This window comes from Chrysochloris asiatica, unplaced genomic scaffold (genome assembly GCF_000296735.1).
Source record: "Chrysochloris asiatica unplaced genomic scaffold, ChrAsi1.0 scaffold00015, whole genome shotgun sequence".
NCBI classification, from domain to species: Eukaryota; Metazoa; Chordata; class Mammalia; order Afrosoricida; family Chrysochloridae; genus Chrysochloris; species Chrysochloris asiatica.
In genome coordinates this window covers 2,748,613-2,766,404 of record NW_006408533.1, presented here as the reverse complement: position 1 = coordinate 2,766,404, position 17,792 = coordinate 2,748,613, and the positions used below count along the sequence as shown (strand labels likewise).

General features: G+C 38.2%; 1 protein-coding gene across 2 annotated transcripts in view; it reads left to right on the top strand.

The window, feature by feature from the left end:
• The window catches only part of ZNF521 (zinc finger protein 521), a 381,618-nt gene that overhangs the window by 340,843 nt on the left and 22,983 nt on the right, over positions 1 to 17,792 (top strand). For both annotated transcript variants that reach the window (XM_006835027.1, XM_006835028.1), the window contains exons 6-7: positions 5,258 to 5,389; positions 7,782 to 7,897. In XM_006835027.1, the coding sequence (XP_006835090.1) occupies positions 5,258 to 5,389; positions 7,782 to 7,897 (248 nt within the window). The remainder of the gene's footprint in view (positions 1 to 5,257; positions 5,390 to 7,781; positions 7,898 to 17,792) is intronic.

Here is a 17,792-nt window from a genome sequence, read left to right as displayed (position 1 = left end):
TTCATGAATGAGATTAATTATTTTAGATGAACGTTCTATATATGTGCAGTTCTTTTTCAATGATTCCACACCATCTTTGGTCGTGATTTACAGTGGGTGACCAAGCCAGGAAGCTGCTGGTCTCCAACATGTGCTTGGTTCACTTTTGCCTATTCGGACCGTCGACCCACAGTGTGGAACACAGACCCACTCCCTCAATGTAGGTAGGGTATGCTGTTTGGTCTGGAAAGTTACAAGTTTATACTGAACACTCTGTGTCCTTCTCAATCAACAGACTCATTTGCTCTCTAACATTTCTTTTTCGCTTTCCTTGTACCAATTTCTGTTTGCACACATATTTAGGTGATGTTGTTAAGTGCCGTTGAGTCGGTTCCGACTATTAGCGACCCTGTATTGCTGAGGAGCAGCTGGCGAGTTTCAACCTTGCTCTTGGCAGCACAATACTTCTCCTACAGTGCTAAACTGGAGGTTTTTTGTTGTGTTCTTAAGTGCAGTTGAGTCGATTCCGACCCATAGCGACCCTGTATAGGGTTTCTGAGGAGCAGCTGGTGAGCTTGAACCACCAACCTTGCAGTTCAAACGGCTTTGCAGCCTGATGCATTAACCCACAGTGCCACACCAGGACTGCAGAAGTTTTGTTTTGTTTTTAATACTCCTTAATACTGCCTACAAATTGGGCTGCGTACTGCAAGGTTGGCAGTTCAAAACTACCAGCTGTTCCGCGGGAGAAAGATGAGGCTTTCTGCTCCCGTAAAGATTTACACCCTCGGAAACCCTGTACAGGTCACTATGAGTCGGAACCGACACCACGGTACATAACAACAACAACAATCTTATATCTAACTTTTGGGCTTTAAAAATTTCAGTCTCATCAAACTTAATTAGTAGATTATAGAAGGGATAAGTTTTTTGGTTTGTTTCGATTTCAAAGTAATCTACAAGGACACATTATGCTCATTGTAGAAATTCACAAGAATATAGGAAATAAGCAAAACAAGGAAGAAAAATCTAAAAGTTTCATCCATAACATTTAATGAAAAATAGGACAGCACTCACCTATTCCGTGCTGAATGGAATATTGCAGTGGTTTATTAACTAACTGACTTTGAATCTCTTTAATAAATGAGTTATCCTGTATTACCTGATTACTGTCTGCTGTTACCTTTCTGAATAGCGACAGAAGGTGGTTATTTTGATTGGGTATTTTTAGGCTTTGGTGTGCACCTTTGAGAAAAACGCGTGGAGGAACAAGGTGCAAGTTATGACTTTGTAGACAAAATTCTGAGTCTAAGCCGTAGATTCTCCTGGAATGGGAGGTATGCCCAATTGAAACCACAGTTATCCTTTCCTGCCTAGATTACCTTATACTAAATAGGGAAAAGATAGGAGAAAAATGTACTTTTGAAAGGGCAAGGGGTCTACCTCATCCAGATCACCCAGTACTAAGGGTTTTTAGAAAATCTTTGAAAATTAATGCACTGCTATTAACCACACAAGATAAATACAGTATTACAAGGGCAGGGTTATATGGAGACTGTGAATAAGGATAAACTTTAAATTCCTATCATAAATAATTAGTTGTATTAGTTTTCATTTATTACCTACTTCTCCTTTCTTTCTTTAGTTAGCAATAATACCAAATACTTTCTACTAACCAGTTGTCCAAATGTTTTGGGTCTCCTTATCATTTTTGTGCCTTATACATTTGATCGTATGATAAGAAGGAAATATAAGGATGGGGCATGGGAGTAAGGAAGAAAAGAAATGTGAGAGAAATATGTGAGTAGGATCACCGTCTAGGTTGAGGTATCCCAGCCTTTGCTTTCCTATCATTTGCTTTGTAACAATTCGGAAATACTTTATTTTCTACTCAAATAACTTAAGAGGTTAGTTCATTGGGAAAGCCCTCACTGGGTAACTTGCAGATGAAAGGCAGGTAGAATTAGCTACCTTTTTTTCCCCCTTCCAACATTTCAGTGTGCTTCATTAACTGTAAATGTTCTGAAAGTACTGGCTGTGATGGCTATTACCAGTGCCATCACTGGGCGTCCTCACAAATAAAGGGTGGAACTAGTAAAAAAAAATAAAATAAGTCTGAAGCCTTGTATTGGGTCGCTATGAGTTGGAACCGATGCCAGGCACTTAACAACAATCGATTACAGGAGTCCTGGTGTGGCGCTGTAGGACCAACACTGGACTGTTAACCACACGGTTGGCAGGTTAAACCCAATAGAGGGTCCCTATGAGTCAGAATTGACTCAACGGCACATAACAACAACAAATCATGTACAAGTATTTATGAATTAACCTGAGTAAATTTATATTGTTTAACGTTTTGGAATTTAATTTCTCACTTCTTTCTATAGAAAAGAAATAGAAATTGATGAGAACATTCATATATATATATTTGTTTTCCTGCCTATAATTTCTTTCCTGCTTAATTGTTTTCCTGCCTATAATTTCTTCAAACATATAAATTCTCCAAAACTCATAGTCAAGAAAAGATAAAGTCACATCAAAAAGCGTCCTAATTTACACGATTCCATTTCATGCAAATCAACATCATCTATAAGAAAACCTGCCATGTTATTTCAAAAACAGTGATGTTTTAGGATTCTAGACCAAATGTTTATCTGCTTACACCCACAGGCCACATCTTGATTCTTATGCAAACCAGACATAATTTAAAGATGAGATTTGAACTCTTTGTTACTATTCTTACTTACAAACTAAAGCTATGTGCTATTGAGGACACAAACTTTTTAATTTGACAAGTATTGCCGGTGATTAACTTGCTGTTCCAATTCTGTATAATAAATGGTGTTTCTTATATTTCTTAATGTCTACGATTTGAAAATTTTGGGTGACTTTAGGATTAAAAAAAAAGAGAGAGAAAAGATGAAAAACCCTTGATCTTATATAATCCCTAAAGCTTTTTGTATAACCCCTTCTCATGTCAGTATGCACAATTAAACCCCTTCTTACATAATTATAATCAAGGAATTTAGTGTGCCACCCAAATACAGAGTAGGTTTTTATCTCTTGTGAAATGTAGACAGTACTGGGTGGCTTAATTAGTGCTTTGCTTCTCTTTTTACAAATTCCAATCCTCTTCTTCTAAAGACTCGTACTTGTGTGAGAAAAAAGATTAGGAATACAAATAGAGTGATTTTACTCCTAGTTAGCCAATAATAATTCGCCTTGTAATTGGGCTTTGGTGTTGTAAGTGATATCAGCTGATGAACCACTTACACGTACATGTTTTCTTTGAATGAGGGGAAATAACTTTGGAGTGTAGACTTGCTACATCCACAGTATGAGTATGTCTTTCATTCCTCAGACAGTGAGGTTCCACAGATAGATGATCCTTAGGAGCATCTTCAGTCATTGCAAATAAGAAACAAGTAAATATAACTTGGTAACAAGCTAGGTTAAATTGCAGCTTCTTACCACACTGCCAGTTTGTCGTACTGTGGAGGCTTGTGATTTGCTGTAATTCTGAAAGCTGTGCCACCGGTATTTTAAATACCAGCAGGGTCACCCATGGTGTACAGGTTTCAGATGAGCTTCCAGACAAAGACAGACTAGGAAGAAGGAATGACGAACTACTTCTGAATATTTAGTCACTGAAAACCTTATGAATAGCAGAGAAACACTGTCAGATATAGTGCCAGAAAATGAGCCCCTCAGGTTGGAAGGCACTCAAAATGTGACTGGGGAAGAGCTGCCTCCTCAAAGTAGAGTTGACCATGAAGTTGGAGGGTCAGAAAAAAAGAGGAAGACCCTCCAGCAAGATGGATTGGCAAAGTGGCAGCATCAATGGGCTCAAGCTTGGCAGCAATGGTGAAGTTGGCCCAGGATCGGGCAGTGTTTCGTTCTGCTGTGCATAAGGTTGCTATGAGTTGATATCGCTCGATGGCATCTGACAACAACAGCAACCCATTCCTAAAGTAGCTGGTATATGTCAGAGCATATTTATTAAGATCATGAACCCCGGTGCCAGATAGCGTGGGTTTGAATCCAGACTTCCAGGGATGAAATCCAGACTGCCTGTGTTTGTGTTCTGGCTTCACCAATTAATTATTAGCCCTTCTGACTCAGAACAAAGTTAACTCAACTTTCTGGGCTTCATTGACTAAACTAGTAGTACTACTTAGAACTGTTGTGAGATGAAATGAATGAATAACTGTATTTTGAACACCAGAGTCTGAAACACAGTAGAGGCTATAGAAGTGTTGCCTAGGTTGTTTCTAATGCTAATGGTCTTTATCACTTAGTACAATTGCAAATTGAAACCAATTAGAATAATCCTTAAATTTAAAATTTCGGAAAGCTTTAAATGAGAAAAAGCAACATCAAAATTGCTACTTATAAATACTGATTCTTCACATTATATAATAATTGTTATTACATCAAAATGGTTTTTCATCATCTAGTTCCTAATATCAAAGTAAAATCTAAGGATTAGTCAGAAGTGATTCTAGAGCTGTAACAAGAGCATTGGGAAAACAACCTAGTCTTCACCAAGGAGCAATCTTGAGCATGTCTTACAAAGTAAAGGGAGCAATGAACTGAGAATACTATGAGCACTGGCAGTATCAAACCGAGAAAGGAGCATTTATGAAGTAGTCCTGTTGTAGCACTGTAGGATAAACACTGGATTGCTAACCGTAAGTTTGACATTTCAAATCCACCAGCCGCTCCTTGGAAACCCTGTGCATGCAGGGTCACTATGAGACAATATTACTGAACAAAAACAACATAAAGGATATTTCAAAATTACCAGAACATCTAGCAAGTAGGAAGGGAGAGTCTGTTCATGGGGAATAGATAAACCAAAGGAAAGCTGCTGAGGAAGAAGCAAGAGTAGCATCGGTATAAAGAAAACAAAATGTCTACATTTCTTGGGGTCTTTTCCTCTTGGACCTTGGAAATAACACTTTCCATTAAATCATGAGAATCAGAGAAAAGGAGATTTTTCATTATTGATACACCAGTTTTATTTTGAAAGCTTAATAAAATGCATTAGCCCTAAGATAAAATCTGACTTCAGATTATCTATGGATTTTAAATTAAAAAAAAATATTTTAATTGATATGAATTCATAAATACTGTGAAATAACCAGAGACCATGCACACTACTGCATATTCATATTAGTTGATAGAAATAGTTTAATGTATGCAAGTATAGTGAAATACATGCCTGTGAAAGGTGCAGCTGGTTTCAACTCTTTTGTTCATGTATTTTCCTTAACAGATGAAGGACTGAACCATGAATGCAAACTCTGCGGCCAAACCTTTGATTCCCCTGCCAAACTCCAGTGCCACCTGATAGAGCATAGCTTCGAAGGGATGGGAGGCACCTTCAAGTGTCCAGTCTGCTTTACAGGTAGGCAGATGGTTTCCAGAAAACTTTGGAGAGTTTTGTGGCTACATCATGTCTGTCCTATCAGAGCATGCTTCCCACTGCTATGGCCTTTTACAGATATGGCATTAGTTCAATTTGGGGGAAGATGTTTGATTTCTACTTATTAACATTATTGATTGCAGCCTACTTAAAGACTCAAATGGACAGGAAGGTTAACTGTCAAGATGAACTGATGGCATTTTCAAGTTCTCTCAGAAGTTTGCACTTTTCCATTTGGAAAACGACATCATGTTTTGCTCACTTTTTCCCTCTCAGTGTTAAAAGGTTACCCGGGCTTATGCTGCAAGCACAAAACTGCTTTTAAATCACAAGACTTTCACCGGAAAGTGCAGCATCTGTCTGAAATTAATAAATTTCCCCACAAAATATCAAATGATAATATTAAAACCCTCCCCAAATTCATTGAACTACAAAGTAGATTAGATAAACATATTAGGTGAGGCATTTGTGCCTATGAAATTAGATTTTTGAAGGTGATATAGATTTACAACTTTAAGAAAATGACTTTCATTAGATATGTTGGCATTATAGTTTGTAGCAGTTTAAAAAAAGGAAATCAGAAGCGATGTAATAAGAAGCCCATGGGGTAGAATTATGATCACACAAATTTTTGGTTCTCCCTCAACAATGACGTTTATTTTGGAAAATCTTTGTGATAATCTTACATGTGTCCTAGACTTAGTAGACAAGGCCCCTCAAGGCTGCTTTTCCTAGTTATTTGTCAAAGGGGAAAAATTATATGTATATCGCCTTCCCTCAAAATTGACTTTTGTTTGCAGAGTAAAACTCCAAGCATTGATTATTAACCTTCACAATATTCAGCCTAAAGATTTCTGCTGCACAGCAAAATAAAAAGAGAGGGGTCATGTTTGTCGAACAATTAGTGGACATACTGCCCAGGCATTTTGATGGCTCTGCTTCCATATTTGCCTGTTAAACATCTTCGTTCAATAATTCTATCAACCACTTCATTTTCTTTTGGAACTAATTTTTTCATCTTCCAAATATACAAATGTTGTTGTGTTTTTCCAAGTGTAAAATGCTGTTTATATCTTAAGTCACTAAGAGTCTAGGGTTTGGGTTGGTTTTTTTATTTGTTTGTTTTTATAAAAGCTCATTAATATGTAAGTCTCTATTACCAAGGAGGACTGTGGGTCTTAGGTCACCTCATGACCAAGATCCCTAATAAAATAGTTGTTTCTTCTTATAATTGGAAGTCTCCTAGAATGTGTTAAGTTTTATCTGCAAATCTTTTGCAAAACTCCCATTTCTTTTTGTGTATCTGAGCAAAGAGATAAAAATGCATTAATCATGAGCAGTCTGCATTTTTTGTGCAGACAGACCTGAATAGCTTTAGTGTATCTTGAAGTAATTTCAGAGAAAACAATTAAAAAAAAAAAAAAAAGACCTTCCAATATAAAACATGTTATGTGGAAGAGGAAATCTGAGCAGTTTTTTAAGGTAATGAGAAATGTGATTAAAATGTATGACTCACAAGAATAATATTCTAATATTGTAGGTTGGCTGGCAATTAGAATAATTTTAATGATTAGAGTGGAGTCAAAGTCAAATGCCACCATCTTTAATAAATCCTTTCCCTGCCTATACAGATTAATATTGGAGATGCAAACTTTTCTGGGTCACAGTGCACCCGGCATCCATCAGAAGTCAGTTCTGCCAACCCAAACACTGCCTCTGGCATATACAATTTAATTATTAATAGTATGTCTCCTAGGTAAACTGTTACACAGTCTTAGGGCCTTGTTTTGTAGTCATTAAAATTGAACATGTTTATATTATTGAAACCCTTGCATTCAGTGTGTAGGTTGAGTTGATCTTAAAGTATCCAAAGAGAATTTACCTGCCGTTCTGTTTCACATTTATAGACAGTGCCCCAGAGTAGCTGTAGGATATAATTTTTAGCATTAACACATTTAAATAGAGAACTGCTTGCTAGCTATAACTTTAGGCAAATACAATAAACAAGGTTTTGGCATCTATGATTTCTTAACCTGTGGGTTACTGAGAAATAAGAGTCATTTCTGTTCAGACAGTGCTGTGCATTTGACAATTTTCAGCTTTCTTTTTTAAAGATTTACAGGGAGTAGGGCCTCTGTAAACCTTTACTTTGGAGCTGTTTGTGTTGAATTAGGGGCTTGGTAGAGTGCATCTTAACAAAAGCCAGAGACCCAACCAGGAGCAAATGTGGACTTAGCTCTCCCCAGGTCTCTGGCAGCAGTCACACCCAGGAGGCGTGCCATTCAGCACACTCTGTCTGCTCATGGGGAGTCATTGACTAAGGGCATTTTGGAAACAAAATAACCCCAAGTCCACCATTCTTTTATCATTTCAGTATTTGTTCAAGCAAACAAGTTGCAGCAGCATATTTTCTCTGCCCATGGACAAGAAGACAAGATCTATGACTGTACACAATGTCCACAGAAGTTTTTCTTCCAAACAGAGCTGCAGGTAAAGTCCCCATGAGGAAGACTGGGATTGAACTTGGGGGCAATTCATATAGGAACCAAAGGCATTTGAAATCTGGATTCCTGGTATCACTCACCCAGGGCCACCATGATGTTTTGTGTATGTTGGGGCAAAGGGAAAATTAGAGGCTAGATTAACAGACTCCAAAGTCATTTTGCCTCTGGCTACTGTCAATCATAAAAAGAAGTAGAACAGACCTAGTAATTGGACCTTCTGACCCAGAGTGCTGAACGTTGGGGTCAGGTTTATTGGACTGTGGGATCAGACACCTCGCTTACCACAGCCCATCCTCCCACATCCTGTTTTATTCATGTTCTGTTCTCACTGGGCTCCAAGCTGGGTAGATGTCCAGGTTATTGTTGTCCTGAGGGGCTTGAAATTGGAAGGGAGAAGGGAAGAGAAGAAAGACGCTATACTCTTGTCCAGTATGTGTTCCTTCCATTTAATAGAACAGGAAAATTACAACTTAGCAACAACTTCGTAGTTGAAAATGTTGGCACCCAAAGATGAGGGCTTTAATCTTGAGTGTCTTCCTTGCTACATGTGTGACCTTGGACTAGTTCATACCATCTGTGACACTCAGATATGAAGAGTAATAAACTTAAAATGTACAGAGTTGTGGTTAGGAGAAAATGAAATAATGATTGTGATCCTAAGATCTAAATTTTATGTAAATGTTTGGCAATTTTGACTATTCTTAGTAATAGTTGTTTGCTGTTGTTAGGTAGTGTCACATCGGTCTGACTCATAGGGACCCTATGCACAGTAGAACGAAATACAGCGTATTCCTGTGCCATGTTCACTATCAGTCCTATGTCTGAGCCCGTTGTTACAGCCACTCATGGAAGGGCTCTCTTTTGCTAACCCTCTTCTTTACCAAGCATGATGTTCTTCTACAGAAAACTAGTCACTCCTGGTGACGTGTCCAAAGTACATGGACCAGTCTTACCACCTTTGCTTCGAAGGAGCATTCTAGCAGCGTTTCTTCCAAGACAGATTTCTTGTCAGCAATAGACTACTAGTTAATTTATGTGTCACAGACCTGGATTCGATTCCAAAAAATGTCACCTACTGAAAAAGGAAAATTATTTTATTTATTTTTGTTAATTCAGATGATTATAACAGCTTATTCTTATTTTTATGGTGGAATGATTTAAATGACTTTAGTGTCCTTAAGGAGAATGAATTTAGACAAGGTCTTCAAACTGGCTCATACCAGTTCGGTTATAGCTGATGCACTGAAATCCAAACAGAGCTAAAAATTGTAAAATCTGGGTGATGTGGGACAATATCTGGAATTAATGAGAGACTTGGAAGAGGCATAGTGAGCCCTTTCAGGAGTCTGATGCCAGAGATTTTATGATTGTCAAGACTGTGGAGAGTGACACATTCAAAGTGTGCAGTTGGCAGCTATTTTTGAGTAGGGCACTCGTGTTTACTCTGCCAGACAAGAGATTTTGTGGTTATGTACCGCACACAATGCCCTTGTTTTCTAAGAGGAATATTAAGTTTCTAAAAGGGTGCAAACCTGTAAAATTTCCTGTTCCAGTTATTATTCCAGTTCATCCACATTTTACAAATTCAGGTCTATTCCAGTTTCGCTTCATTGGGTATGACTCAGCCATTTTGAAGAACCGGTTTGAAGCCTTGCTTTGGACTCAAAATTATTTTCTTACTTTGAGCATTATTTTTAGCAATCATAGTATTTAGTTTTAAAACAGGGTTTTTTCTCATTTTGTGTGTGTGTGTTGAAACCTTTAAACAACTAAAAGGACCCACTCATCACCCCACTTGGTGGCTGAAGCTTTCTTCCCTTAGGCGCTAGTGAAGCCAGATTTATGAGAATTAAGTATTCACATAGAAAATTTACCGCATATTTCAGTGATCATTCTATAAGTGAACAAATGATAAGTTAAAGAGATAAAATTTCAAAATATCTATTTACTAGTTATAATAATGTATTAGTGGACCAAAATTAGTGTTGTTTTCTTACAATTTATCACTTCTAAAAAGAGTTCTACTTCGTCACATTTGATTCAAAGTACATCTTAGTAGAAAAATCTAAATTTATGTTTTAAAACATATGTTAACTAGAGTAGGTAACAAAGTCTGTCATTTGAATTTTTATGAGTCTGTAAAGGATATGGTTACTATGCCTAGTGATACAGTTAATTGGTTAACATTCTAATTTGGTGTGTTACTGTAGGGTAAGAATTAGACTGCTAACCAAAAAGTCAGCAGTTCAAACCCACCAGCCACTCCTCAGAAACCCTATACAACATCTCTATGAGTTGGAACCAACTTGATGGCACTTAACAAAAGCAACAATAAACTTTTAAATCATTTGAATAGAATTGCTATGTTTAGCAGTTATTAAAATCAAATGATAGATTAAAATAAAAGTTGACAGATGCTGTTACAACTGACTTGTATGTAATGTTCTTTAAAAAATGTTGTTGCTAAATACACTTTGAACTGAATTGATCGATTCTCATTCATCTAAATTGACGGGACTGTTAGTGTCTTTCAATAAAAGAGCCAACAGGTAGTAGTGGCCCGCGGCTCCATGGAGAGCAGACAGAAGTAAGTAATTAAATGGGTCCTTCAGGGCCCCAGATTTCTGTTAGGTATATTTTAGGGGCTCACACAATATGCGACATTCACTCTTTTCTACAATTAGTGTAGACACCTTTACATACTTAAGTGTTATTGAGGACTGCAAAGGGTTTGTCTTATGTGGTTATTGTCTGTCAATATTTTCCACATTAGAAATTAAAACTGATTTAAAAAAAAAAAAAAAAGAATATACAAACACATTTCGTTAATTGTCAAAGGGTGAATGTCATTGCATGGAAAATTTCACTGACTCATGAGGTGATGAAAGTAAATAAGGGAACTTAATATTTTATGAAATTAGTTTTAATCTCAGAGACACCCCACCCAAAGAGTTTTGGACTCTCCCAGAAGTTTGTGGGACACATTTTGAGAACTGATAGCTTAGAAGGCATAGAGCCCACAACTCTTTCCACATATGTATGACCTTATGAGGAGTCCTGATGTGCTGCAGGTTAATGCGCTGGGCTGCAAAGTCAGTTTGAACTGCAAGGTCAGGGGTTCAAGCTCACCAGCCACTCCTCGGAAACCCTTTACAGGGTCGCTATGGGTCAGAACTAACTCGACGGCATTTAACAGCAACAGTAACAACATGACCTCATGAAGTCAGTCACTTAGCTGTGGCATTATCTGTTAGTGGTACACAAATTAGCTTTCTACCATAATACATCATTTACGTTCATGTTCCTTCCATTGTTTATGCCAGTTAAAAGCATGAAAGCATTGTGTTTGTATGTGAGGGAATGGTAGTACTTTGCTGACACATATTTATGTGTATTTTTTTTTCTTGCCATTGCCTCCAAGACCAATGAGAATATATATAGTTCATTGTTACACAAGATCCTTTCAGTTAGCCATGAACTATCCTTTGGTATCAAAGACTGATCTGTTTCTAAGAAACACTCCATCTAGGATACATTTTTAACCAAAATGGAATCTTCATGCTTCATAACTTCCCCAAATCTTGCTCGCCAACAGTACAAGTCACCAGGCCAGAGATCTATAATGTATTGTTGTTGTTGTCGAGTCAGTTCCGATCCATAGGTACCCTCTATAGGGTTTCCAAGGAGCGGCCAGTAAGTTTGAACTGCCAGCGTTACGGTTCAAACCAACTTTACAATCTAGCGCATTAACCCTCAATGTCATACCAGGACTCTGTGTAATGTATGATAACTATTAATTCTAATCAATTTCTTCTGGTAGGATTTTCTCCCATTTTTATAAGAAATTCTAATCTACTTAAAAGGCTCACTAGCTTATTGATATGGAAGATTGCTTTGGTATAAATATCCATTATTTGAGCTAAATGAATATTTGATTATTCTAAAGACAAGTGAATACATTGAATGTTTCACTTGTTTTCCTGATAGACCTCATGATATTTTCAGCAGAACTTATGAAAGCTGTCTGAGAGAGGGATGGTTTGGTCCAAAAATAATATCCTACAATGCATATTTGTATCCAGAATGGTTTATACAGGTGTGAGCAAGTGGTGTGTTTGTAAAAATCTTGTTGAATAAGCCACTTTTTTTTTTTTTTTTGGTCCACTAATTGCTGTTTAATTGGTATCTCTGGAAAAGCTGCAAGTCAATGTCATTGATTGAATCATTCTTGTCCAGGGCTTTCACATAGAAAGGTGGTGTCAGGCACCATGTTACAAATTCAGTGGTCATGAGAATCCCAGCTGAGTAGTGAGAGAAAAGCAACCTACATGAACCGTAGGGTCTAAGAGTCTGGTATTACTGTATCTTTCAAATCAAAAGACCATTTTGATACTTAAACCTGCCCTACGTTAAGTTAAAATGCAGCGCTTTCCACATTCAGAATACAGGCAGCATCTGACATTCTGAGGATATATACCAAAACTTGCACATATCACTAAAGTTTATTCATTGTAAATTGTCTCTACAACTGCTTGATTTTCTTCTTGAATCACTATTCTACCAACTCACCTAATTTGGGAGGAAATTTTTTATTGTGAATTGAGTGACGGTTTGCAGAGCTAACAAATCATGCTGTTTGTTTCATCTCAATGATTATAATCCCCTTCCTGCAACAACAGTTACCTCACTTCCTCCCTGTGGTTCCTCTTTGCAGTCCACCCTCCTCGCATCCCTTCTTTGTCCTTAGGTAAATGTCCTTTGGATATTGAATGGTTGACCATTCCATGGTGAGCATACCTTACAAGCGCTGTTGTCCTCTCTTATTTGCCTATGTACCCCTTGGCTGAAAATTGGATCACAAGGGTGAGTTCGGTTCCAGACCTGAAGGGTTACTGCGAGCTACAGTCTCAGGTTTTTCCAGTCTCTTTCTGACCAGTAAGCCCAGTCTTTTTATATCATTTTGAGTTTAGTTCTACAGTCTTTTCCACTATAGTAACTCACCTAACAGTGATATATTTTTCCCCCACTACAACTGTTGATATTTTGTGGTCATATTTCAAAACGAATGAATTCCTAGGATGATACATACGAGGTTAAGTCAAAAAATGTTACTACTATGGTTCTGTTGTTGTGATGTGCCGTCGAGTCAGTTCCGACCCATAGCGACCCTGTATAGGGTTTCCAAGGAGCAGCTGGTGAGCGTGAACTGCCAACCTTGCAGTTCAAACGGCTTTGCAGTCTGGCGCATTAACCCACAGCGCCACACCAGGATCTAGTTAATAGTTTATTCCAAACAAAAGGTGTTTAAATGTGTCTCTGCAGTCAGTGGATGGCTACAGAGAATTTGTTTTGTTGTTGTGGGTTTTTTTCCTGTAATACACTTGTGTTCGTATTTTTAGAGTTCCTTCAAAACAGAATACTTTTTTGAGCCATGGGCGGGGTGTGTGTGTGTGTGTGTGTAATGATTTGGAGATCAGGTCAGGGCTAATATCAACTTTTTAGCAAAACTCAAGTGGGCATCTTTCCAAATGATTGGAGCTCTGTTTACAGATTTCTGCCCCAGATAAAATAACCATTTTTCGATGGATCAAGTATTTGAAGGAAAGTTAGGAATAACTTAAGACCAAGAGAGGGAAGATTGTCAGCCTAGGTAAATGAAGAAACTGTGGCTGAAATCCAGTAACTGGTGAAAGAAGAACCCATAGAATTGCCACTGATGTTAAATTGGGGTTTCATATGGCTTGGTCTTTTCACATTTAAGTGAACATCTTGGCCTCAGCAAGCTTTCAGCAGGGTAGATGCCAGAAACATAGAGTGAAGATCAGAAAGTTCAAAGTGCTGATCTTTCTAGCAGTCTTTTCAACAAGATTGAAGCTAATGAAGATTAATTTATGCAACAAATCATAACCGGGGGTAATCTTAGATTTGCCAGTATGATCCAGAGAGTGTATCAATACCCTTTAAAGAGCTCTGTTGGACCAGATTCAAGGCAGAGGGTATGGTGACATTTTGGGGAATTCCGAAGGGGTAATATTGATTTTCTCCAAGGGCACAGAATGATCATGGGGCTTATTAGAAAGAAATTTTAAGAAAATTGAAAACTACATTGTTGAGAAAATGGCCAGAAAAGTTGCACCAAGGAATTTTTTCTCCCCATTACAAGAATGCATCTGCTTTATTTTTCTAGGGTAGTCAGGGGAGTCCTGGTGTGGCACCGTGGGTTAATGTGTCAGACTGCAAAGCCGTTTGAACTGCAAGATTGGTGGTTCAAGCTCACCAGCTGCTCCCCAAAAACCCTATACTGGGTTGCTATGGGTTGGGATCGACTTCATGGCACTTCACAACAACAACAACAACAACAACAACAACAAGGGCTGTTATACAAGAATTTTGCTGTGAAACCATAGTCCCTGCACTTCACAGCCCTGATCTTACCCCTATAGAGTTCTTTTTGTTCGCTAAACTCAAAGAACATTCTAAAGGAACACAATTTGAGTCCCTTGAAGAAGCCCAAAGTGCTCATTTGATGAGGTGTAAAATAAACAGTGCAGAGCTCTTCAGTGTAGAGTTCAAGAGATGGAAACACCAGTTTCACAAGCTAATAGACCTGCATGCAGGACATGTAGAGAAACGACAGCATCGCATTTTTATTTTTTTGTTTAACAAAGGTGCCTATGATTTCATAACAATACTTTTTGACTTGTCTTAGTATAGGACGGAGTCCTGGTGTAGTGCTGTAGGATAAACACTCGACCACAAGGTCGGTAGTTCAAACTCACCAGCTGCTCCTCAGAAATCCTACACAGGGTCGCTATGATTTAGAACTGAATTGACGGCACTTAACAACTACCACAAAGTATAGGGCAGGGTAAGTCAAAAACGTTTCCTATAAAATCTCAGAAACCTTTCTTTAAAATCTCAATATGTGAGGCTAAAAGGTGTCGTAATGGGGAAAAAATTTCTTGGTGCAACTTTCTTAGTATAGGACAGGAGTCCTGGTGTGGTGCTGTAGGATAAGCACTGGACTGCTAATCACAAGTTGTTGTTAAGTGCTGTTGAGTCGATAGTGACCCTATATAGGGTTTCCAAGGAGGGGCTGGTGAGCTTGAACCTCTGACCTTGCAGTTCAAATGACTTTGCAGTCCGGCACATTAACCCACAACGCCACACCACAGGTAGGCAGTTCTAATCCATCAGCTGCTCCTCAGAAACCCTATACAAGGTCACTGTGAGTCAGAGCCAACTCAATGACACTGAACATCAAGTGTAGGGCAACAATACAGCATCAAAATGTGGCTGCTATGTGCTGATGGGCATTCGTTCTCTTACTTACACTTGCCTGAACTAGCCTTACAGTAAATGTAATTTGAATCTATGTCTCAATATTTAGTAACAGGTGTTGAGACATTTATAGTTCTTTATTAGTAGTCAGAATCACAAATGCTATATCCATAAATGGCAAGAGTCTGAAAAGCAAAATAAAACTGCATCACCTTTAGAGACATTATGCATGATATAAAATGACAATTTTATAGTATTGCTCAAGAAAAACTCTAGCTTTCTGCTGCTGTATAGATGATAGCAAGAGAGACTATTGAAGAGAAAGAGTATAACATCCAAATGAAATTTGCTGTGTCCTATTTTTATGTCCTATACGATTGACTTTCTGCCTTCAATGGTTGTTGTTGTTGTTGTTAAGTGCCATCGAGTCGGGTCCGACCCATAGCGACCCTGTACAAGGCACCATAATTAGGTAAAAGAAATTATCAATTAAAAAATAGTTATAAATATATTATTTAATCTTTTAAAATTCACCAAGTTACCCAACACTTTATGTGAAACCAAAATAATTAGAAATACATCATATTTACCATTTACTAGGAAAGGTAAGATACGCTAATGAACACCATTGTATATTATAATAAGTTGCTATAAATATAGTTGTTGTTGCTAAGTGTCATCAAGTCAGTTCCAACTCATAGCAGCCCTGTATAGGGTTCCCAAGGAGCAGCTGGTGGGTTTGAACTGCCGACCTTGTGGTTTGCAGTCTAGTGCTAACTCACAGTGCCACATCAGGAGCTCTACTTTCCAGCTGGGAAAACCAAGAAAGCCATCATGTAGGAAGCATTCAAGCTGGTTTTGAGGGATAGATATGATTCAGATAGCTACAGATTTTGGTGATTTAGCCCTAAGAAAATCCCAAATCACCTCTTCTGTTGATTGGGATTAATAGATAAAGAAAACCTTTTATGGGTTTAAATTTGTTTTATTTCTCTGAAGACTGCTAGCACAAAGCAAAAGGGCATGAGTTTTGAAGATCAACCAGAGCTTGATTCTAGTTACTGCCACTCCCAGGTTGTTGGCCCTGAGCCTCACTTTTATCATCTGCAAAATAGGCATGTGATTTGTTGTTGTTAGGTGACTCCGACTCATAGGGACTTCTGCACAGCCGAGTGAAACACTGCGAGACCCTGTTCCAGCCTCACAGTTGCTGATGTTTGAACCCACTGTGTCAGCCCATCTCATTGGGGAAGGGAGAGGTCTTCCTCTTTTACACTGACCCTCTACTTTGCCAAGCATGATGTCCTTTACCAGGAACTGATCCCCACTGACAACATGTCCAAAGTACATGGGACAAAGTTTCACCATCCTTGTGTCCAAGGACCACCATTCTGGCTGTACTTCTTTCTAGACAGATTTGTTCTTCTGTCAGTCCATGGTATCTGGTATCTGCCAACACTAGGGTTTGAATGCATGCGTCACTTCTTCTCTGGTCTTCTTTATCCATTGTCCAGCTTTTATATGTATATGAGGCGACGAAAATACCATGGCTTGGGTCCGGTGCACCTTTATCCTCAAAATAGCCTGTGTTGTCGCTGTTAACATGCTTAATTCCCAGGGTTTCAGTAAAAATTTAGGGAAATAGCTGATACTGAGCACTCAGCCCACTATGTAGAACAGAACAGGTACCCACTGACCATTGGTCCCGGACCGTCGGCCTGATGCTGACCTACATGAGTACAATCAATATTCATCATTACTTAGCAATAGATGCCAGGCATTTCTATAGTTCTCTATTTTAGTTCACTTGAATAATTTTCCAATTAGTCATCCCTTGACATCATTTCACTTTAATTGATTTAAATGTAGAAATTCTTATTTTTAATCAGTCTGTTTCAAGTGATCAGCAGTCTTAGGGTTGTTGGGTTTTTTTGAGCATAGAACGACATTCATATTTGTTTTCAGAAATTTATTTCACAATGACCTGCTTTTTTCCTGCCCCCCACAAAAAATTAAGGCTATATGATGTAAACCAAATATTTCATCTTGGCTGTCCAAAACATGGGGAAATCGGGGTATAGTTAGATTAAAAGTTTGGTTTATTTTATATTCATATTTCCCCCAGGTCAGGCTGAAATCTTCTTTTGTAAACAGGGGGAATGCCAAAGTATGTGCTACTACTACTGACATTATATTTCAAACAAGTGCCTCTAAAGATATTCTGCCCGTCAGACCCTTTGTCTTTTGAGAACTTCTGTATAGTTTCCTGTTGTGTTATTTTTATCTCTAATCACATTTAAAATAGAAAACTCTCAAAGTTGTGTCCTTCATAGATCCTCCTTTGGGGCTCCTGAGTTGGAAATATTGACCCATCACCAGTTCTAGGCCTACAGATATCATCATTCTGTAATGTTCATTTCAGAGGAAAGTCATGGAGGGGACCATATTTCTAGCCTCTTCTTGGTCTTGGATTGTTTGTGTTTGGTCCTATGAACTTTGTTTCCTTAGATTCACGTAGCTCTTATTCTGGGGGCTGAAATGTCAGCCCCTAAGCATATCACATAGACTCAGAGAATTTCAGGAGTATAGATTGACTGAAC